This window comes from Microtus pennsylvanicus, chromosome 4 (assembly GCF_037038515.1).
Source record: "Microtus pennsylvanicus isolate mMicPen1 chromosome 4, mMicPen1.hap1, whole genome shotgun sequence".
Lineage (NCBI taxonomy): Eukaryota > Metazoa > Chordata > Mammalia > Rodentia > Cricetidae > Microtus > Microtus pennsylvanicus.
Genome location: NC_134582.1, coordinates 84,588,345 through 84,612,637, shown reverse-complemented (window position 1 = coordinate 84,612,637; position 24,293 = coordinate 84,588,345). Strand labels below are relative to the sequence as shown.

At 48.8% G+C, this 24,293-nt stretch overlaps 1 protein-coding gene across 19 annotated transcripts in view; it reads left to right on the top strand.

The window, feature by feature from the left end:
* Positions 1-24,293, top strand: part of Wnk2 (WNK lysine deficient protein kinase 2) — a 114,697-nt gene that overhangs the window by 34,135 nt on the left and 56,269 nt on the right. For all 19 annotated transcript variants that reach the window (XM_075969700.1, XM_075969698.1, XM_075969694.1 and 16 more), the window contains exons 3-5: positions 15,022-15,194; positions 16,275-16,495; positions 22,126-22,283. In XM_075969700.1, coding sequence (XP_075825815.1) covers positions 15,022-15,194; positions 16,275-16,495; positions 22,126-22,283 — 552 coding nt within the window. The remainder of the gene's footprint in view (positions 1-15,021; positions 15,195-16,274; positions 16,496-22,125; positions 22,284-24,293) is intronic.

Below are 24,293 nucleotides of genomic sequence, written 5' to 3'. Positions count from 1 at the left end.
GGGATTACAGACAGGTCACCCTGCCCACCAACTTTTACATGGTTCTGTGAGTCTCCATGCTTGTGGAACCAGCTCCTTACCTGCTGAACCATCACCTCAGTCCCAGTCTATTTTCTATGACTCATCTTCCAGTTTGCTAGCTCTGTCCTTACCCATATCAATGTAAAACCTATGTATTGAATTCCTAATTTTAGTTTTTAGTTCTATATTTTTAGATTCTTTTTCTACAGGTCTTAGTTCTGATTTAATAATTAATTTTCTATATTTTCTTTGCCATATATGCAGGTAAGATACCTGTGTGCGTGCGCGCGCGCGCGCACACACACACACACACACACACACACACACGTTCACCATGGCATACAGTGCCTTAGGAAGTCAGAAGAACATACCGATAGCCTGACACTGTAGTTAGAGATTGTTGTGAACCACTATGCAGGTGCTGGGAATCAAACCCTAGTCATTTAGAAGAGCAGCCAGAGCTCTTTTATTTTTTTTTAATGGAAGATTTATTTATTTATTTATGTGTGTATGTATGTATGTAGTCAATGTTTTGCCTGTGTGTATGTCTGCACATAAGAAGAGTGCACCAAATCTCCTTACAGATGGTTGTGAGCCACCATGTGATTGCTGGGTATTGAACTCAGGACCTCTGGAAGAGCAGCAAGTGCTCTTAACCTCTGAGCCATTTCTCCAGCCCCGCAGCCAGAGGTCTTAACCACTGAACTCTCTCCAGCCCCTAATCCTGGTTCTTTTTAAAGTCTGTGTCCATTATTTGTGGAACCAGCTCCTTACCTGCTGAACTATCACCTCAGTCCCAGTCTGTGTATTTTCTATGACTCATCTTCCAGTTTGTTGTTTTGTCAGTTGGTCTTGTTCCTGTGTATGGTCACACATTATTGATTTGTTTAAAAATTGTAGACAAACTCAAGCTCTGGGTGATCTATCTCCCAAGCTCCCTTTTTGAGACAGGGTCTCGTGCCTCAGGCTAGCCATATACTTTTTTTGGTAGCCAAGGATGACCCTGAACTCCTGAGGCCCCTGCTTCTACCTCCAGTATTCTGGAATTGCAGGCCTGTCCCACCAGCACTGGCTGAATTTTTCTTTTTTAGAGATTTCCTTTGCTTCTAGAGATGGTTAGAATAAGACACCATCATCTTAGTCTAACCTAGAATTGAACTGTTCAAGGCTGTAGCTCAGCCTCTGTGAGGGCCGTTCTCTCCTGACTGGAGTCCTTTGGAAGGGCAAATCTGCATGTTTACCAAGGCTTCTGGTTTCGCCTCCTCAGCCCTGGGAGGCTGGTCTAAGCCCAGCCCCTCGGCCTCCACCTTTGTGTAGAAGCTCTGATGTGGCACCATCCTGTGCAACTGGAGTATGAGTTGTGCCACTTTCATTTAACGACCGTGTTAAAGGCATAAAAAGAACATGTAGAATGTTTTGTTATATACACCCAAAATAGTTTCTTCTAAACATATGATCAACACGAAATTATAAAGTGGAATTAAGAATTTATTCTCCCCACTTTTGTAATACTGGACATCAAACCTAGGACCTTGCACACTTATGGCAAGTGCTCTACCAGGGAGCCATAGCTCCAGTCCAAGAAATTCTTTTGAGACCACACTATTTCTAGCTACTGCATAGTTACAATGCCTCTGGGTTTGACTTGCCTCATTTCAAGGGTTCACTATCCACATGTATGTTTTGTTTTGGGACATACAACGTTCAGAGGATGAACAGTGATAAATGTGGACCATCCTTCCCTCCAGGAGTCAGAGCTATGACATCAATATGAGTGGAGCTGATGGCTTATCTTCCATGCACGTGTACTTGCACACCTGCTGTTTGGGTTCTGGACCTCACGGTTCTTACAAGACTGGAGAGCAGGCATGGGTAGTGGGTCCTTTCCCAGCCCACAAGGCTCTCTTTGACGTATGTAATCCTGATTGATGTTGCTGGAGCCATCTGCCCACGTCTCTACCACTCTGCCTGCATCTTAGGGCAGTGTCTACCTAGAGAGACACCTTGGGTGGCCATGCTCAAAGACGTCCAGCTTGAAGCCATTCTGTGGTCTTGGGTCCTTGCTGCCTGACCTCCAGCAGCCATCTTAGATATTGGTGGGATCACTGAGACCTCTCAGGAACTTTGGAGAGGAGATAGAATACAGTCAACTTCCTTCTGGGGAGGGTGTTTTTGTGCAGGGCTTATTAAATTTTGTATATTTGTTACCCTGGATTCATAGATATATAAAACAGGTCTATGAATCAAATATAATAATTTATAAAGAAATTTCTTCTAGCCTGGTGGTGGTGGCACATGCCTTTAATTCCAGCACTCTGGAGGCAGAGGCTAGTGGATCTCTGGGAACTTGAGGCCAGCCTGGTCTACAGAGTGAGTTCCAGGACAGCCAGGGCTGTTACACAGATAAACCCTGTTTTGAAAAACCAAAAAGAGAAAGAGAGAGAGAGAGAAAAAAAATTATTCTAAAATCTTTCGTATGCCAATAATTTTGCCATTCATCAAAGACAGAAATCATACTTAAACCCTGGTGATATGGATGTACTTGTTTGATTTTACATAATTAATTAAATCTTGATGAATATTTGATACTGCAGGACACAGAGCACCTTCAACACGTCTCAGACTTTACCAATATGATTTTATAATTATTGATGCTGAGCACTATTTTAAAAAAATATGTAGTAAAAAAATTATGGAAATATGCCTATGGCCTTTTCAGAAATTGTTAGAAATTCTGTTTTAACCCCAGACCAGAATTCATTGAATGATTTTATTATTTCTCTTATTTTTGAGATTATAACATAAATTATATCATTTCTCCTTCTTGCTCCTCCCTCAAATTCTCCTCTGTACCTATCCTTGCTCTCTTTCAAATTCATAGCTTCTTTTTTTATTAATTGTTACATACATACTCCTAACTATAACCTGCTCAGTCTGTGTCCTCTGCATGTTTTCAAGACTGACCATTTGATATTGGATAACTAGTTGGTGACTCTTCCCTGGAGAAGACCCTTTTCCCCGTTTCAGCATTCTGTTGTTGCCTGTAGTCCTTTGTGTAGGTGTGAAGTCTTGTGGTCTTTCCCCATCAACTTTGGCAGTCTCTTGTCCTTGTACAGCTCTTGGTTGGGTGGCCACGTTGGTGAGACTTCATGGGTGTAGCTTCTGTCGTTGCTGGAAACGCAATCTCACAGCCAGACTCTTTATGCTCTGACTCTTGCATTCTTTATTTAAAAGAAAAAAGAAATACAAGTCAGCAACTCAAACAAAAATTTTAAAATCAAGCATTCAAATACAATGTGATCCCAAAAGATGCTATTTTGATACTACTTATATGCTAAGGAGTGAGTGACAGAAAATATTTTTAAGTCACTATTTTCCATAATTAAATCATTGTGTTTCTGCAAGAGCAGACAATTTTGAATGTACAGGAAAAACATTGCAGTTCAAAACATACTGTAGTCTGTTATCTGTGCATAGAATTGGTGGTTGTAGCAGCAGGCGCATTGCATAGTGCTTGTGCAGTGTGTTCAAGACCAAGGCTGCAGTGAAGTCTTGTGAATTAACACCAGCAAACGCACTACTGATTCATTTGGGCATTTAGTTTTGAGTCAGTATATGGCCAGTGCATTATAAGCCTTTTAAAATTATCTTCCTATTTTTAAATTATATTTATTTTTGTTGTGTGTGTGCTAAATGCAGGTGCACACATGACAGATCGTGGCTGTGCAGGTCAGAAGACAACTTGGAGGAGCTTGTTCTCTTCCCCTGCTGTCAGTTCCAGGGAACTCACTTGTTGAGCCATCTCACCAACCTCATAAACCTTTTATTGTTGCCAGATTTCTGCCTCCTCAGTCCTTCGTCAGCTGCCCCATTTGGAGTTGTCACACAGTTTAAGAAGTGGGGTCTTAGAGAAGTGATCTAGAACTGGGCTAGCCACAGCTGCAGATACAACGTTTCCCAGCCTTTTTAAAAGCCCAGAGCCTATGTCTGGCCATCAGCTAGTATAGAATGGTGTTGGTGGTGTTCTGCATTCTAGCTGGAGCTCCACAGCTTTCCGTACAATGTTAAGACCCTACTCCACTCACCCTGAGATGCCCTGAAGTTTGGGACCTGGTATAAGGATGGGGCAGCTGCCTGGTAAGGTAGGCTGCCAGAGCCCAACCCCCAAGGGAGTGGGCAGTCCTGCCAGCCTGGCGTCTGAAACTGGCTGAGCAGAATTCCACAGCCTCACCCTGAAGGAGCTGTCCCTGCTGACTGAGCTGTGCTAATCCTGCTGACCCGTGGCTGTGATGCCATCCAAATCTATCTTTAGGTGACCCTGCAGGGGAGAGGCTATGAGATGGGGCCTCCCCTTTCTAGAAATCAGATATATGATATGTGGCGTGGTCAGCTCGAGGGGAACCGAGCCCCTCAGGTATTAATCAGCGAGGTGCAGGATGGGCCTCAGGAGGGTTTCCAGGACAGGGGGCGTCTGTGAAATTTTTTCCCATGTCTTGCTTGTACTCCTAAGTCCCTATCTTTATGACCTTCCTGGTCTAAGCAGTGTCCAGGGGTTTCCAAGCTGCTTCCTGACTTTGAACATAATGCTAACATTCCCTCGGTAAAAGTAAAGTCCTCTTCTATGCGTGATCCTCCTCCATGGTGGCTTGTTCTCTTTTGCGATGCCCCCCTTCACAGTTGCCCTCCTTTGAAGTGACCTCCCTTTATGGTGGCCACATGTATAGTGTCTGTTTCTGTTGTCAGCTGCCTGCCCTCAGGGCGGGACATCTAGGGACCCTTCCTGTCCAGGCTATTGTGAGAAAGGGATTGAGGGCATTGATCTGTAGCACCACCCTGATCTCAATGAGACTCAGTGCTCTTCAAAGCACTGCCCTCAGTGCGGGGCTTCCAGTCATGGCCAGGGCAGTTTATGGCTGGCATTCAGGATGGAACAGCTATGCTGACTTCCAGTCTAGCTTTGAAGAGCACTGAGTCTCATTGAGATCAGGGTGGTGCTACAGATCAATGCCCTCAATCCCTTTCTCACAATAGCCTGGACAGGAAGGGTCCCTAGATGTCCCGTTAGGGGTTGCAGTATATGTGTGTGTGTGTGTCCCTTTCATCTGCAGGCAGGGTTAGGATGGATGGTTTCCAGAGAGGTGACTTTCTGCCCCTTAGCTAGCCTCTCCAAACATGTTGTGTTATCTGTTCCAAGGATGGATTGCTTATATCTGCTTACACCCTGGTCCCCATTGGTGAACACACTGCAGGTGGGGCTGACTACTCTCCCAGAGGGCCTGAAGTAGCTCTTGGTGGCAGTAGGGTTAGTTTCTCCTCATCCTCTGTCTCCACAATAGCACACAGCACCGTGAACGCTTGGCAACTTTTTCTGAGGGCAGCAGAGATGTTTTTCTTCTAGAAAGAGTGGCTGTGGATGGCAGAGTCACCTTTCACTTCTGAAGTGTCTGTCACTCCTAGGCTGGCTCACGGCTTTCTGCTTGTATTCGTCACTGATGATGCCAGTCCCTGGGAAGGTGGCCAGTGGCATTGCTCAGGGTAAAGTATGGGCTGTGGCTTAGGTCCTGTAGGGCCGCCACCGGGTAGAGAGGAGGCCTTTGGGTGCTGTCCTCAAGAGTGGGAGAGGCTGCGTGTGAATGCGCTCTAGTTTTCTCTGGAATTGTAGGTCGACTCTGTAAACTGTAACACCTTTACCTGGAAATGAAACGCCCACATGCCCTGTCTCCAGCTCCACCTGTTGTTCCTGGTGTGTCCACCTGTTTCTTTGCTCAGCTGCTCTGTTATATCTGAAGCGCAGGTGCACAGGCTCCCCACTGGCACCTGCCCTCCCTCCCCCAAGAGTGGCCTCATCCCAGCTAGTGCTATACTCTTCCTAGATGTGGGGTCACTGCTCATCTCTTGGTATTGAGGGGATTGAGCTGATGGGTCACCGTTACCCCATCTGCTTTCTGACTGCAGGACTGAGGGTCTCCATTGTTTAAAGGAGTTGTTTGTAGGGTCAGGTCTCTTGGGTTTCTTTGGTGAGGGAGAAACCTGGTCCAGGGCACATACTGAGGTTTGTTCTATTGGATGGGGGCTTTGATCTGACAGTGAGTACCTCATGGTAATGTATCTCTTATTTCTAAAGAAGGCAGGGAGTCCTTGGAACTCTGGTCTACTCTGACTGCTGGGTGCATCTCGAGCTAGCCACCTTACCCTCCTTTCACTGGGAGGGTTGTAGCATTTGGGTATGGGCTTGTAGGCTAACATCAGCTGTCTGGTATTCAGAAGATGAAGGATAGCTTCTCTACCTGCTTTGTCCAGTGTGCCCTCAACCACTCACCTGTACCATTTGAGAAGGGCACAGTGAATTGAAAGGCTGTCTCTAGGCGTTATAGCTGCCTCTCAGACTCACTGGGAAGCCCAAGTTGGCAGCATGTATTGGACGTGTGACTAGGTGGTGTCACCCACAGGCCAGAGGCCTCCCTCTGCTTCCCCGCCCCCAGTCATTCAGATAACACCTGAATGTTGCTTCTCCCTTTGGGGACTGCTTATAGATCAATGAAAATGTTTGTTCCTTTCCTGTCCTCCCAAGCGCTTGGTACTGCAGCCAGCTCTACCCTGACCTGCTTATGGAATGGAGATTGTATGGAGAGGTATACAGAGGGATTCCCTGTATATGTAGAGAACCTCCACAGATGACATCTGTGAGAAGAAAGGCCTGGTATTCACTGTTGCCTCTGTGAGGCCCGAGGCCACTAGGGAAGTGTATGGAGTCAGCCATGCCTGTGTGTCTCCTGAAGAAGGCTCATGTCTCCCATCCACTCACTTTGTGGTCTAGCAATTGGTCCAGACAGCACACAGCTTCATCACCTAAGCCACATCATGGTTAGGTCTCAGAAGAGCTATTGTGTCTAGATCACCATCTATGTCATATGCCTTCCCCTGCTAACTTTTGTTCTGGTCTTCGTGTGTCCTTCTCTGGACCTTTTCTTCCATGCTGGATGGTGACAGGCCTTCTGTTACCCGCAGTGGTCCTCTCTGCCCTGTGACAACTTTAATTTGGGAGATGGTGGCCTCCTGTCCTCAGTGTAGGGACCGTAGGTTTCACAGAACCTGCCCTCAGGCTGCCCCACTGTGCTCAGGGCAAGGATGGGGGCTTCCTGATTGGTGAGGTGACTATTGATCCTGACTTAGGATGTAGGAATACATGTTCCAGGTCTCATAAGTTCTGGGAAGGAGTGTGAAGCCCCTCCATGACTTACAGTACTCCTGTCTTCTGATTGGGTGGAGATGTTTTCAGAATCTGGGGACAAAGGTCAGAAGACAGATGTGTGGCAGGCCTTGATTCTCTCCTGAGATAACTAAAATTCCCCAGTAGGTGCCTGGTACAGCTGGGAAACGCTCTCCACGGTACAGAAAAGACACTTTTTAAATAAAGTTTGTTTTCTGTTTGGTCACCTGTGCGTTATTAATTCACAATGGTCATCCAGTTCTAAAGAAGCTCCTCGGACCCCAGAATCGTAGGTACACAAGAGTTTTATGTAAAGAACTATGTCTCAGAATCTAAAGCTTTGTGCTTGAGAGGGCTGGGAGAGTGTCAGAAGAGATTCAGAAAACGCTGCATTATCAGGTTTTGCAGAAGTGAAACTGTGGATTGAATGGAGTGGGAGGTGACCTTGAGAATGGACTTAACTTATGAAGTGGCTGGTGGGGAGCTCTCTGACACTTTGATCCCGCAGGAGACATTTCACACTGAGACAGTCTTGGTATTTCCAGAATGTTGGAAATGGGAGGGGGACCTTGATAAAGCCGCTCCTGATACCCAAACTTCTGGATTTATTGTTGCATGAAACAATAAGTCATTTAAAATAGTAAGCCTAATAAGTTGGCATTTTGTATAAATATTGATAATTAATCCAAAATACTCTACAGTATGGCTTGCTTCCTTCTGGTGTCAGTGGCTGACTAGAGTCCTAGGATCAGGAGCTTGACCTTAGAGAGAGCTAGGCCTCAAGTCACTTGACACCTGTCATCCTCTCTCTGCCTATCCTTTCTCTTTGGAAGAAAATAGCATTATTTCCAAAGGCAGCAAGGCGCCAGACATCCAAGTACAAGTTTCTGCGTCAGATAACCGAACTTCTTGGTGCTCTTGACAAAGAAGGCTAAGTTTGTGAAGTGCCTGCTGGTGCCTTTCCTGAATCTTGAACCCTCAGATTGAGCACATGCTGGACTCACAGGGTAGATAGTGGGACACGGGCACTGATGGCTGGCATCTCTTTCAAAGATTGACTCTAGGTACCACTGTCTGGATTTCTGGGTCATAGCCCATTTTCTCTCTTTCTATCTGGTAGCTGTGAGGAACGTTTTGACCTTGATGGCAGTATCGTTTCTTAAATGTGGGTTGGGAGGTACACTCTGGCTCCTCGGTGATACACTGACTGTTGCCAGGACGAGACTAAGAGGGGCTGGAGTTCACCCTTGCAGCTGGCATAGGGAGGAACAGAATCAGGAGCATTCTCCGCTGGCTGTAGGGGTACCAGGTATCGGCTGCCAGCCCTCGGGAGTATGAGCCTAGTTTCCTGAGCCATCCACAAGCTGGCACCCACTGCTATCCAGGGCCTGTCCCCAGCCTGCTTGCAATATGGCTTCTTTTCATCATGTCCTTCCAGAGGCCTCTTTCTGCTGAGACTCTGCACCTGCCTCTGCCTTACATACAGTGGGGAATCCCAGTTCTCCCAGGCTGCCTGCAGACAGGGTTCTATTGGGGGCCTGGGTTCCCTGACTGGCACTGACCGTTTGTCCCTTCAGCCGTATTTTTGTCTCAGTGGGTAATTGCATGTTTATTTTCTCCCTGTTGATGGCTTTCCCCTCAGGTTTCTTGCTTGCCTAGATCCTGGCCTAGAACAGAGCTAGGAGTACAGAGTGGCTCACCCTCTCACTCACCCAGCCCAGACACTTCTAGATCACACACCTTCACTGCTTCAGATCGGGAGAGGGAAGCAAGCATATCCTGGCCCCAGTGGGGGTAGCAGACCTGGTTCAAACTCTGGGAACCTGAGAGGAGGAAGGCCCCATATTCCACGATGATGTGGAGTGAGCAGGGACACTGAGCCTTTCTGGAATCCTGGGTACCTCAGGAAGTGAGGGCAGAAGAGACACAGGTGTGCAGTTGCAGCTTTGTGCTACTTGACCAGAAGTCTGCTAGCGGCAGGATGGTGGCACCACTGGGTGTCACACTTAGTGGCCTGAGGGAGAGGAAATCTTCGAGTAGGCCTGAAGCTCTTCCAGGGACCTCCAACCCTATTTGTGAAACTAGGTGGAGCCCAAACTGGGTCTAATCTCCCTACATAGGATAGCTCTAGACCCAGACTCCAGAACCTTTATTTGCTTTAAATATATATATTGGGGCGGTAGAGTTGGCTGAGCAGTTAAGAGCTCTTGTTTTTGCAAAGGACCTGGATTAATTCCCAGCACCCACATGATGGCTCACAACAATCTGCAACTCCAGGTATACGGGCTCCCGCACCCTCCTCTGATCTTAGTGGGTACCAGGCTTGCACATGGTACACAGACAAACATACACAGCAAAATACTCACATGTAAAATGAAGAAATTATTTTAAAATTTAGAAATTATTGTCCTGGGTTACATGAGGTCATTTTCATGGAGGTATATGATATGCTTTGAGCTTATTTTCCCCATACTTCCCTTTGGGGCCCCTTCTCTTCCCAGTGGTGCCCTTTGTTCTCCTAGACAGTTTTGCTTCTCCTTTTCTCTCACCTGTGTGTACATGATTTTATGCGTCTGCATGAATTTGAGCACCCACAAATGAGAGCAAACCTGTAATACTGTCTTTCTGTGAAGACATAATTCTATGACTATTCTAATTATATTAGTCTTTTACAAATAACATACCTTCATTCTTCTGTATGGCTTAAAAAAAATCCTCTCATATTCCTTTGGTTTGACTCAGACCATAAGCACATCCTTTGGAAAGAAGCTTGCCAGCAGTTGCACTGAGTTAGCCAGGGCTAGCCAGCACCCTGCCACACAGCCTGAGTGTGGTTCTCTCACCCTCTCTTGGTCCTCAGAAGGCTTGGTTCTCTTCCCTTGCTACAGAAAGACACTGTGCTCTTCCAGGAACAGCAAATGTGTCCCTCTTGGGCCTGACTCCCTCAGCCATTACCCACTGGGGCTGTTGTGATGGCACTGTGGCTCCGGGCTGCTGCAGGAGTGGCCCTGTAGACACTCTGCACTTTCTAGGCAACAACGTCCCAGATAAGATTTCTCTGTGTAGCCCTGAGTGTCCTGGAACTTGCTATGTAGACCAGGCTGGCCTCAAATTCACAGAGATCCACCTGCCTCTGCCTCCCAGGTGCTGGAATATTAAAGGCGTTTGCCAATAACCTCTGACCTTCTTAATACCAAAAGCCCCCTTTGGTGTGTGTCTCCAGATTGCCCTGAAGTGTAGGTTAAGCCCATCAGACCTGAGCACTCCTGAATGGCCCTCTCCCCACCTTGGAGACTGCCATTTTGTCTCTCCTCTGCTTTACTTACTAGTGGTGGAGCAATGGAAGAGGATGACTTCCATAATGCATTGAGAGTGGGCCATGCTCAGAAGAGCAGTGAGATCCAATCTTAAATGGCCAAGGGGCGTGGTACCTTGGTAAAACTTCCTGGTGGTGTGAAACGTGTGCCCCACTTCCTGTCTCACTCCTAGAGGCACCATGGCTAAAAACCTTTGACTTAGGTGTCTTTAATTTATCACTTCTAGCTATTTGGCATCAGTAATAGTGTGCCAGGCTCTGGGTTCTGTAACTAGCAGCACATGCATGCACACACATGCTTAAACATCCATACGTGCATGCACACACTCACTCACATGGGGAAGACAGCAATGGAGACTGTAGCCTATGCGAGGCGCCGCCTCCCACTTCCTATTTGTGTTAGTTTCATTATTTACAACTTGGACATTGCACTTTGAGCCATATGCTGCTGTTGGCCGATGTCGGATACTGTAAGATAACTTAGACTTTAATGGTGCTCTCAGGCTACTCTCAAGTCACTAACTAGGCCCATGGGAAGGGAATTGGAGACAGACTGTTGCTGCCCTGAGAAGGCTTTATGGGGATGTTGAACTGGCCCAGGATCCATTGTCTTCTTAGCTGCCTCATCAGTGACCCCACAGATCAATTCGGCTGCATTCCTTTTGTATGTGTTTGCATATGTGTGAGTGGGTGTGGTTTCTGCACGTGTGTCTGCATGCAGGTGCATATGCCCTTGTAGAGCCTGGAGGAGGGTGTTGGGTGTCTTGCTCTATCCTTCTCAACCTTATTCACTTGAGAAAGGATCTCTCACTGAACCTGGAGCAAGGCTGATGGACAAACAAGCTTTTTAACCCTCCCATAGCACGGTGTGTAAGGGGCTCGGATGCATACAACCATACCTATCCTTTTACATAGGTGCTGGGGATTTGAACTCATACTTGCAGAGCAAGCCCTTTTGCCTACTGAGCTGTTTCCCCAACCCGGACACATCCATTTCCGTTCGCAGTCGCTCGGTTCATGTAGAGGGCATGGGAAGTCACCTTTGAGTTCCTGCACGTGGGAAAGTGAGTCTGGATAGGTGTGCCTTTGGCTGGATTTAGAATTCCTTGTCGGCACTTTGAGGACGCTGCTGCCCTCCCCGCAACCAGTATCGCTGATTCCACTCACTGTCGCCGGGGCCATTTCTTTGCAGATAGGAAATTTTTCAGGCCTCAGGATTCTGAAGTTTCACTGGGACAGATCTAGAGGGTGGGTCAGTTTTCATTTACTGACCTGGCCTCAGTAGGCCCTTTCATCCTAAGTCATTCTCCTTTTAATTCGGGGAAATGCTATTCCGCTGTGTGTATTTCAGGACTCCTCTTAGAGCCACAGTTACGTAATCGTCTCCTAGGTAGTTCTTGCATGACTCTTAATATTTCTCGTTTTAAAAATTCTTTCTTTTAGACTTACTTTTCTCATTTGGTCTTTGGATAGTTTTAAACTTTTTAATTTCTTGTTACATTTTAAGAATTGAATCGCAGTTTATAAACAGTGAAATACTCATGTTAAAAATTCAAGCTGGGGGCTGGGGAAATTGCTCCTTCGTTTAAATACTCATCCTGGAAGCCCTAGGAAAAGAATCTACATCTGCAGTGTAGTGGTTAGTAAGTGGGTGGGTGGGACAGCCTGCTTTTAATCTCAGTACTTGTGAGGCAGAGACAGACTCCCTGGAGCAAACTGCTTAGTTAGACTAGGCAAATCAGTGAGCTCTGGGTTTTTAGGAGAGAGACCCTGATTGGGAAAGACAGCCAAGGCCAGATGGTGTAGTAGCTCACCCCTTCAATCCCAGTGCTCACAGAGGCAGAGGCAGGTAGATTTCTGTGAGCCTGAAGCCAGGCAGGGCTACATAGAAGAGACCTTGTCTCAACCCACCCCACTCTCAAAGAAAGCAAATGGTTTTCATACGCTTGCATACTGGACACGTGCACACATACATGCTAAACAAGCATGAATTGGGCTGTGGCTGTAGCTGAGTGGTGGGGCACCTGAGTAGCAAGTCAAGGCTTGGTATTGGGAATGATTCCATCCCCAGTTCTTCCCAAACTAACAAAAAACATCTTTCACCACCCCACTCCCGCCACCCACCTCCCAGGTTCTCAGTTCCAGATCCTGGCCACTCCAAAGGCAGCCCCTGTTCTGAAGGCAACCCCATTGTTATTAGTGTTCCCTATCAATAGGTTCCCACCAGGTACATGCTTATATCTGCCTTCTTTAGTTCAGGCTGACGCTTTTGAGATTCACACAGAATGGTTTTTTTGATCAAAGTTTTTTTCCTTCCAGTTGTTGAGGTGTAAACTGTTGGAGTACCTACCAATGTATTTCTGTTCACCTGGTGGGATCCTTCAGCCAAGTCTGGGTGGGGCTGTAGTGAAGCTGTCTGTGTGCCCATCTTTTGAGGACTCGTGTTTCCTTTCTCTGTGTGGATCTTCTCTAGGAGGGGGATGATGGAACCCAGGGTGGGTAGGAAGCTGCTGAGGGATCTTGGCCGTTTCTGTAGGTTATTTGGTGAAGCGTCTGTCTGTCTGCATCAGTCGTAGAAGCTCTCTCTCCATGCAGGGGAGATGCTGTGTACTGGGTATGGTTTCTCCCAGTGTGTAGCTTTGCTTTCCTTATCTTAGACAAACAGTGATTTTAATGAACGGAACAGGTTGCCATTATATTGTCTAGATTAGAGATTAACTTTTTTCTACTTACATTTCATTGGATTATAGGATGTTTTATATATTAAACAAGGCCAGCCCAGCTTTCAGAATTTATAAGAACTCCTTTCTGGATGGTTCCTTTTAAAATAGAAGTTTGCTCTTGTATATGCTGGTCTGCTTCCTGAGTCTTCATGGGAAGAGCATGGATTAATGTTTTTGAAGTCTCTGATTGTCTTTCTGATGCTGGCTGCAGTGATGATGTCTCTTGGCTGTTTGGCTTTGTTGATGATGGCTACTGTCTAGTCCCACTGATGAGCAAAGGGTCAGGCAAGGGTCTGTGCTGTGGGGCAGGGGTCTGACAGAATGGGTACAGCTACCATGTGGGGAATAATTTCTTAACACAGTGACCCTTGTCATGACCCTATGGACAACTGCTTCTATTGGACTCTGATGACATTGTGGGGCCTTCCAAAAGGATCCTGGGGATCTTTGTTTATATTTCCTTTCAGCTCTGATCATCCCTGGTCTATCTCAAACCACCTGCTTCCTGTCTCTTGGAATTCCTCCAGGTTTCTGTGTTTAGTTGTGTTAACAGTTTCCTTTGGAAATAGAAACGCTTCTCTTCTCACACTCCTGTGGCTTTGGGGTGTGAGGCCGGGGAGGCAGGACTAGAATGTGACTTTAGGCACCAATTAGGTAGAGCTGAGATCTCACTGTGCTTGTAGAGTAGGAAGAGGTCACCCTGAGGCCCATGGCCAGTGGCATCTTATGAGAGGAGCTTGGAAGCAAAGAGCAGCCCTTAGGGGGCCTGTGAGCTCTTTGGGTGTGTTTTGAGTGCCCCAGGTTGAGAACCCATTGATGGATTTGGGAAAGGGAAGGACCAGGGTCTAGGTAAGCTGTGGGAGCTAATGATGCAGGCGCTAAGAGGGCAGGGCTCACACACCTGATGAAAGTTCCAAGCTAGCAATGAGGTTTGTTTTTGTTTTGTTTTCCCTTTAATTGGAGACAGGCTCTCAGGTAGCCCAGGCTAACCTCCAGCTTGCTATGTAGCTGAAGATAACCTTGAACTTCTGATTTTCTTGTCTCTAGCTCCCAAATACTGTGTGGGCCACCAGGCCGCGTTCATTGAGTGCTGTGGGTTAACAACAGGGCTTTGTGCGTGGCAGGCAAGCACTGTGCGCACTGAGCTCCATCCCTAGACCACAGTGATATGTGTTTACTGCTCTGTTGTAAACTTTGGGACAGCAGATTAGTTCTGATGCCTTGGCCAGGCACCGTGGCCCAAGGCCAGGTGGAGTGTGTTTCTTCCTGCTCCAAGGGCCTGGCTGCCTGTTCTCGGGATTGGCTTTGCCAAGTCGGTTCTCCATCATCTCGGTGCTGGTCTCTGGCATGTGTCATCTGCCGTCCACTGCGGCCTACTCCCCCCACTGTGTATACTTTAGAAGCAAACTGAGCTCTCATCCCTTTAAGAAGTACCCTGAGAATGAGTGATCACTGCATAGAGCAGAGGCCTCCAAGGTGTTTGGAAGGAAAAAGTGCAAAAGCTTGGCAGCATGGGTCGTGAGCTGCTTCTGGCTTCCTGGAGCCATCTCTAGCGAAGGGGCCCCAGGCAGGGGCTGAATCTGGGGTTGTGGGGCCCTGGGGGCTAGCAGTGGTGTGTCACTGCTGGGGGACGCCATGCGTCTGAGGCTTCTCCTGCTGCCCCAACATCTTTTGCACTCTCCTGGTAGGAGGGAGAGTGGCAGTCAAGGCCCATAGCTCCACCCACCCAGTGCACCTGTCTCTGGCTCTAGGACCGGAAGCTCACCAAGCTTGAACGGCAGCGGTTCAAAGAGGAGGCGGAGATGCTGAAAGGCCTGCAGCACCCCAACATTGTGCGCTTCTATGACTTCTGGGAGTCCAGCGCCAAGGGCAAGCGATGTATCGTGCTGGTAACGGAGCTGATGACCTCGGGGACACTGAAGACGTAAGTGCTGCGCGAATGTGAGCTGGGGTAGCCTTGGGTCCAGAGCTACGACAGCTAGAGTAGCAGAGATGTTGGAACACTTGGGCCGATTTGACTGTGTCTATGATCCAGGGTTCATTCAGAGTATCTCTCTTGAGTGATATTCTTTCTCTGGGCCATGGGAAGCCTGTTCCCCAAGTGAGAAGACACAAACTGATTTGTCTTCCTGGCATTTGGCTCCCTCTCGTTTCTTGTGACAAATGAGATTGGTTCTCATGACCACATGACTGTTCCCACTCTCCCTTCCTGTGTGAGACACTGGAAGGCTGTTTACTTCCCAGTGACATGGTTCTTTTGTCTGCTCTGTCTGGAACCTTATTTCTGGCCAAGGTCTGTTTGCCTAGAGGCCAGCCTGGCACGTTCCAGTGTCCTGGAAGCATAATGTCGATGTTAAGGGCCAAACACAATACAGCAAGGGGTTGGGAGCTAGGTGGCCATGTCAGTTTGTCATTCTTCCCTGATGTCTGTTCTATGGGGGTAGGGGATGTCCCCTCTGGGTGGCCATAGCTTGGGTTCCTCTGAATCGTTTTAACCCTGAGGCCCTAAGCAGGACCTTGATGTCCTTTGCCTCTGGACAGTGTCGCTCTCACATGCAGATTCAGTGAGGAAAATCCTAGTTCCCACCCTCACCTGTCACTTCCTCCTGAGTGAAGCCAGGCTCATTACAGGTACCTTGTAGCCTGGCCTTCTTGACCTTTGACTGTAGGTATTCCTCTGTCACTCATACTTTAGTCTAGGACCCTGCCACGTTTGGTGGCCTCTTATCACATCCAGGAGATTAGGGCTGTGCTTGGCATGAGTTTGGTAGCAAGGTCTTCAGTGCAAAGGGCCAGTGGAGGGTGGTGATCCTGGCTTAACTGCCTGTTCCAGGCCTGGATCCCACTGAGACACCCTGGGTAGGGGAAGAGCTGTTGCGTCTTCCCTTTCCCTTCGCAGTCTGTCCTTTGTTGCTGCCAAATGCATGTGGCTGGGCTCTGCCAGACAGGGGCTTCCCAGGGTAGCAGCAGGTGAGCTGCTCAGTGAGCTCTACCCTTCCCCCAGGTACCTGAAGCGGTTCAAGGTGATGAAGCCCAAGGTACTGAGAAGTTGGTGCCGGCAGATCCTGAAGGGCCTGCTGTTCCTGCATACAAGGACACCCCCCATCATTCACCGAGACCTCAAGTGTGACAACATCTTCATCACTGGACCCACCGGCTCTGTGAAGATTGGTGACTTAGGCCTGGCCACCCTTAAAAGAGCATCATTTGCCAAAAGTGTGATAGGTGAGCCTGTTTCTTCTCCCTAGGCCCAGAGGGGACCCACATGGCATTTGAGGAGCCACTGTTACCTGGTTTCGCTCAGACCTGGTACAGACAGACTCTCTAAGCAGTCCCAGGATTTTGGTAACTCAGCCAGAGGACCTGCCTAGTGGGAAACACGCTTCCAGCTTGCCTGGAGGTAACTAGCTCTATTTCCCACTGAGACCCCTTCTGTCAGACTCAAGGCTGACACGGTCTCTGCACCATATTCCTGGCTGTGTTGGGTACCGCCAAGAATGGTGGGCCAGATGCCAACTTCAGAGCTGTGGTGGACACAGCGGCTGCTCAGGAGAAGGAAGTAGTATTGCCACAGAGGAATTACACTGCTAGTGGCAGGTGGCATTGGAGCTGTTCCCAGCAGTCAGGGAGAGGAGTACCCCAAGGCTGTGCGATGCAAAGAAATGACAACTTAGTATGTCTGAACAGAAAGATGGATCAGAGGCCCAGCATGGTGTCTACATGGTGTTAGAAGGTGGTGCTGGGAGTTTGGGTCCTTGGCTCCAGGCCTCTCCTCCTCTGAGAGATATCCCTGGCCAACTTTTGGGGAATGGTGCTCTCAGTCCTGAGGATAATAGCCTATAGCTGTGTGCAAGGATAAGGGGATCTGGATCATGTGTCCCTAACTTCGAAGTGACTAGCCTGGCACTATATCTACCAGATACTGGGGAGGGTTTGTGGTCACTAGAAAGAACATGTAGAGGGGTTGCAATAACAATTGCTTTGGGACTCTTAACTGTCTTGAAATCAGGTGTGCTGATTACCATCAAGGCTGCTTGCCCACACAAACAGGATAAGGAGTGGTTGACCTCAGGGCCCCACGAATAGTTTGGGGAGCTAAGGTGGCCTTAGTTCTTGGAGAACTGCTTTATTTGCAGTAGTGTCTTTGGAATGTAATATTTAGGGTAGCTCTCTGGGCAATGGCCCTTTGGAACCTAGATCTCTGGTCTCCTTACCCTGAAAGAGTAGAATGGTAGGGAGAGCTGGGACTGACCTAAGTCTCGGTTTCCTGTCTGTGACAATAGGTGGGACTAGGCTGGGAAGATAGCTAGTCAGAGCCCTTGAAGCAAGTCATAAGGACGCGAGTTCAAATCCCCAGAAGCTATATTTAAAAAGCCAGGCATTGGGCTGGAGAGATGGCACAGCAGGTTAAGGGCACGTATTGCTCTTCTAGCGGGCCCAAGTTTAGTTTCCAGCACCTGTACCAGGTGGCTCACAACCGTCTGTAACTACAGCTCCAGAGGCTTTGGCTTCTGTTAGCACCCTCGCACACTTGACACACACACACACGATTTAAAATAAATAGTATGTGTATTTTTAAGCCAGACATGGTTACACGTACGGCTATAACCCTAGCACTTCAGCGATGTGAGAAGATTTCTGGGACTTTCTGGCCACCAGCCTTGCTCCAGGTTCAGTGAGAGATCCCATCTCAAGGGACTGGGTGGGGACTGATAGGGTAGGACAACAGACATCATCTTACTCTTACCACACACATATACCACACACACACACACACGCTTCCCTTCTCATACTGGGGGCTCAGGGCTGTGGGGGTGTTAACCCTGGCTTTGAGCTCTGCTGAGTTTCTAGCCAGGTTTTGTTTTGCCTTGGATGTGACTCCTGATTGCAGGCCTTAGACTCTGACAGGTTTTATGGGAGGGCCCCTCAGGGTCACCCACCTCAGAAGTAAACATTCAGAGCAAGATTCGCTCCACTTAAGGAATCTGAGTCCCCATGTCCCTGTGAGCTCTTTGCCTTTTTGGAAACAAGGCTTCCTTCCCGTTCTTGGGTGATAAGAGTGAGTTGAGTTGAAGGTTGGATATTTCTGGCAGGACTAGGAAAGTACCTCATGAGTACGCAACCGTGTGGGGCGTCCCTTGTCACCCTGGCTTTTGTTTATCAAAGTCCAGGAAGCTAGAGAGGTTAGGATCAGGAGGGTGCTCAGATGCTTCTGTGGGGCAGGGGGAAGGAGGCTTACTTACGGGGATTCCCATGGGCACTGACTGGGGAGTCCTATTCCCCACAAGTGCCAGCATCTGGGAAGGATGAGGCCAGGTGGGGGCTTCCCCAGGCTTGTTACCCAGGTATCCTCAGGTTCTTCACTGGAGCTTCTCCTTTGGCCTGTTAGAAGAAGATGAATGCTGGTTCTCAGGTCACTTTCTCCTCTTACATAATCTAGGGTGCCAGCCCATGGGATGGTGCTGTCCAAATTTAGAGTAGGCCGGACTCAGTGAACTCAATTCGGAAACCTCTTCACAGACATGGCTAGAGTTTGTCTCGGCTGTGTGTATGTGTGCGTATCACCCTGGAGCCGTTAGTGCTGTGGACCTGTTTCTGCTTCAGGCTTTGGCATTTCCCTTTGTAGGCCCTTGGTTTTTCCCTTGAGTGCTCAGGTTGGGGCCAGCGGCTGCCTGCTCCTCTGGGAGCACTGTGTGTGTCCCTAAGTCCAGGTGCCATCCTCAGCTTAGGACTGTGATTACCTCAGGCTACTATTGTCTTTATTTTGTATTTTTTAAATATATAGTTTTAAAAAGCCAGACCTGGTTACATATACATCTGTAAATCCAGCACTGCCCGCTACATGGGCTCACACCTCACAGTGCATTTCTTGCTGCTTTGGTGGGGCTGGAGATCCCCGTGGTCCCTTTGCATGGTCTGAGAATGAAGCAGATGCAGTAGTGCCTGTATTATGTCCCAGGCAGAGCCCTGGTGCTGCAGAGGTGTTTGACCCACAGGGGCCTTCTTGGAGGTAGCAGGGAGCAGGAACTGACCGAGCCCTTGCTTTGCTGATCTCTGAAATAGTGGAGCCAGGTGAAGGCCTAGGTATTCTATTCTACCCTGGTCCTGACCTCTGGGCAGTTTCCAAGCAGGTTTTGTAAATTTGCCCTTGAAGAGTGACATGGGAAAGAGGCCAGTGCGAACGGAGGATAGCCATTCTCAAAGGAGCCTCAGGCCAGTCCTGGATGGGCATGGCATGCCAGGTGGAGAGAAGGGAGGCCGGGTTGTTGGGTACCATGTGGATTTAACAGCAAGTACTTACGAGTTCCAGGCAACGTAGGGTCCACCTAGGAGATGGGAGGTAGATTCTGCCTGCCCATTGAGGAGATGGGCAAGGGCCAGTTGTTAATTTGCTCTTGTTATAAAAAAAAAACAACAAAAAACAAAAAACCAAGAAGATAAAGGAAATCTAGGAAATAGAGCTTTTGAGTCCCATGAAGGGAATAATTTGTCTTTCATTACAGACTCAGGGTACAATTCTCATGGGCTATAGGGCTATTGTAGTGTTACACTTAAGTGGGTCCCTACCTACTCCCCCACTGCCAGGCTTCAGCATACGTTCTCCTGTTCCTTAGGGGGCAGGGATGCCATGAAGCCACAGCTGAAGTCACTTCTCTATTGGAAAGGAGAAGGTGGCCAGGGACTGTGCCCACAGGGGTGCTGCCTGACTCCGGCTTGAGGAGCTTGGAGAACAGTGGTATAGGAAAGTTCCCTAGCATCTGGCAAAACAGCTGGGCCTAGGGCGGGGGTGGGGACCAGGGGATTCCTGGCAGATGTGCAAGGCAGCCTTGGGCCGAGGATGAGGTAGGTTCTCTGCAGCTGAACATGAAATGAGTGGATGGGACAGACATGTGGACAGTTGCAGGTGTGTATGTGCATGAACACACGTACTAATTATTTCTAAAATTCAGATCTAATTAGTGAGACAAAAAGGAACAATTAATCAAATGCACCAATGTTCAGGAATTATTGGGGCCTCCTGTCCTGGATCAGGACTAGTTCCAGCTCAACCCAATTCCCAGAGCCAGGCTGTCTGGGGTCCTTGGTTCTTGCTGGTCCCTACAGAGTTCAAGCCCAGGGATAGCTGCCGTGTGGCCAGCTAATAAGTAGAGTCTCTGCTAGAAGAGTTGGGGTCCCTGCATGTGCTAAGAAATGGCTGGCCCAGCTCCAAGTCCTAGGAGCCTGGCTTTTGTCACAGTCCTCTCTAGGGCCCAGGACACACCCCTGCAGTCTCTTTGTTGGCCCCTCTAGCAGGAAAGGGCTTTGTGGTTTCTCCCTTTTTATCACAGGACAGCTTGTCCCACACAGCCTCTGGCAGAGGCATCACAGGGTGGCATTATGGGAAGTAGAGGTGGCCCTGGGGAGGGAGCCCTTCCTTCCTGCAACTTGGGGTTTCCGGCCAAGTCAGTTGCCCTGTTCACTGTGTTCCAGCTGCCACCACGGTGGACCCTCTTCAGTGGTCACTGTGTTTTAGGCTCACTAACCCCTCAGGATGTGCTGGGGTCCCAAAGACATATGAAAGGGTGGGGAGGGCCTGGGCTCTGATCCATTTGTAGGCTACCCCTGTCTAGGACTTCTCTGTCGTGCATTTTGTGGCCTAAGAAGTTCATTCACTACCCTATGACAAGGAATGGAACGAAACTTAAAAATATTAAAAATTAGCAGTGCCAAAGACTTTCAAGAGACAAGAGGATCAAAGTTCTCAGCACGAGGTCTCGTCTTGGTCTCTTGTCATTTCTGAAGGATATTTTTCTACATTTCTTTGTTCTTTTACATAAACCCAAACATGTAGTTTTTAGTTAGACTCACAATGCATATTAAACTGAAATAATGGACAAGAGACCCCAGCATGGAACTGCTTAGAGGTTAAAGTGTTTGCTACCTAAGCTTGAGAACTGAAGGTCAGGTCCCTAACCTGATAGTGACAGCCAGGTAGAGTGGCAACCTGCCTGTAATCCCATCAGCTTCGAGGCAGAGATGGGATCCTCAGAGCGTGCAGGCTAGCCAGATAGGTGAATTTTAATGAAACCATTTTGAAAAAAATACTTGGTTGCTGTCTGTCTCTGGGTCCACTGGCTAACTAGTCTAGCTTACTCAGCTCCAGAGGCGTGAAAGACCCTGACTCAAAAGAAAAGGAGAAAAGCAGATGCAGGAGACTGCACCTGAGGAATGACGTCATGAGATTATCCTCTGGGTTCCACATGCATGTACATACACGCTCGTGCACATGATGGCCATGACAGGCATTCCTTCACTTTCCTTGTGTTTGATGTGTTACGAGTAGTCCTTATCTCAACGTCTCTGTGGGATGTGTCAGGTGGATGCCATTTGCTCACTGCCAAAGTGATAGTTGCACGCCACACTTGTTGTTACTTAGACCCAGAAGACCCAGTCATTCCTTTCTCTGGGGATCCTCAGGGCCTTCCTGGGTGTTTGCAGTTAGAGGCAGCTTTGGGGTAACTAAAGGTTTTTGCCATCTCTGGGGAGTCTTAAGAAATGGCTGATGCTGACCTGTTTACAGAGGTACAACCTCCACACACAAGCCAGGGTATACTCAGAGAGTAGGTATGCCCCCCAGAAGCTATGTTCTCTAACCCTGTGGCTTGCAATGGCACTGAAAGCTGGTGGCTGGCCCTAGCCATACGGTGAGGTTTTGGACACTTCAGTTTGTTGAGAACATCTGCTTGAATCCTTGGGGGCTGTCAACCTTTCTGGTGTCCAGAATGTGCCACAGGACAGATGAGGAGGAGGCTGGGAGCATCTGTGTGGCCAAGGGGTCTGATCAGTAATCGCTGTGTCTGCTGCTCCTGGTGCAGGTACCCCTGAGTTCATGGCACCTGAAATGTACGAGGAGCACTACGACGAGTCGGTTGATGTCTACGCCTTCGGGATGTGCATGCTGGAGATGGCCACCTCAGAGTACCCCTATTCGGAGTGCCAGAACGCCGCCCAGATCTATCGCAAGGTCACCTGTGTGAGTCCACTCAGCCACCTTGTTAGTAAGGACACAGCCTTGGTTAGTCCTTTGGGCAGTTGTGTAAGAGAAAGGGTGAGCATGGGCACCCTAGAGTGGGGACCCCAGGCTTGCCTGGGTGAGAAGTCCAGTGAAAGGATGGTACTGTGGGGGGTGCTTAGCCCTGGAGGCTGTTACCTGTGTGGAACCAGGAGACCCAGGAAGAAGAAAACTGAGACTTGAGAGATTGTATGTAGTTGCTGAGGCCTCCGTTCAGGAAGTGAGCCCCATCTTCTTTATCTTAGATTCCCAGTTTGTTTTCCTTTTTGCCAAGCCATCGTCTTAGCCAAGCACGTCTCTGGGCAGCTGTCAGCACCGGGCAGCCTGGAACCTCAATCCCTGTTTTGCTGTCACTGTGATTTCTGAGTTGATTTGAAGGCTTCAGCTGTGCAAACAGATTGGGCTGTCCTTTCTCTCTGGTGACCCTTGGGCTGGTGGAACAAACACAGCCTCTGAGGTGGAGCAGCTGGGTTAGGGCTCTGCTGTGCTGGCTCTCGTGGTGTGTCATCTCTGTGCTCTTGGAGAGGCCAGCAGGCCCTCAGGGTATTCTCTGACCTTGCTTGTTGTGATCCCAGTCCTTCCTGCATCCTCCTCAGGCAACCCAGTGGGACCCTGTGCTCTGTCTCTACTCCAGGTGCCTGGGAGCAGAGGTTACCTCTGCAGGTGTGTGTGGAGCCATGCATGGCCTAGGCACCCTTGTAGCTCCATCCTGGGCCCAGCCACCCTAAGGAGCCCTTTTGCAGATGGTAGGCAGCTCTTGCCTTTTGCAAGATCTAGCGTATGTCACTTAGCTGCCTTGAGCCTCCCCTGTGTGCACTATAGATAGGCGGTGACAGGCGAGAGTTCTTGGCTAGAGCCCCGGCCCAGAAGCCCACACAGGTATAAAGTTACTCCAGGGAGGCAGGAGCTGTCTGCTAAGCAGGGTGTTGAAGACCTGAGAGATCTTGGTGGTATTTATGTGGCATATGGGAAAGGAACCTTGGGCTTCAGGCTTGTCCTGTACACAGTAGGTAGCGGTTTGTCCTCTGGCCTGGGGACAGGAAGGGGCCTCTTAGGCAGAAAACTGCACATTCTGGATAGCAGACAACACAAGGCTGGTCCTTCTTTACTCTTGTCTGCCCCAAATGGGACTTCAGCAGCCAGGTTCAGAGGAGTATTTCTCCCCTTCGTTCTCCCTCCCTCCTTCCCTTCTTTCTCTCTTCCCTTCCTTCTTTCTGTTTTATATTCTCCAGATAAAACAAAAAGGACAGGGATTTTAAAGGCTGAATCTTGATGAAGGATGAAGCATGGGAGGGTTGAAGCTTTTAGTGTATTTTATTTTTTGTAATTAGTTGCTTCCTTCCCCCTGCAACTGAACAGATTGTAAAGTAACCCTGCCAACTCCTGCTTCTGATAGGGGAGATAGATATCTGTGCTCTCTGAGTGGCCACTGGTTCCCTCTCCCTCGCAGTGTTCTTGACTCCCTGGGGAGGGGCTGGTATAGAAAAGAAGCCCAGGTGTGGGTTGAAAGGCCTGACTCTGTGGGAAGTGTGGAATCCACTGTAGCTGAGGCTCTTCACCAGGGGGAGGGGCAGCTTGTATGGTAGGGCCTGGGGGCTCTGTCCAGAGGCTCTGCAGCCAAGCCGAGGGACAGCTTTGTGGATGCCCACTGCTGGATCTGAGGCATCAGCGTTGGCATCTACAGGGCAGGTGAAGGACAGCTTTGTGGATGCTCACTGCTGGGTCTGAAGCATCAGCGTTGGCATCTACAGGCTGTGCTGCGTGTTTTTGCCAGATGGTGATCCTAGTGACAGCATGGATGGGGGGCCTTGGCCTAAGTTTGAGCTGGGGATGCTCTACACCCCCAAGATATCCTCTGTTCAGACCTGAGTAGGAGGAACAATGGCTACTGGCCTTATGCTGAAGGGAAGAGCTTAGAGGGTCACAAGGCTTTTCCCTATTCTGCTTTCAAGCCTAAGGCCTGAGTGTGTT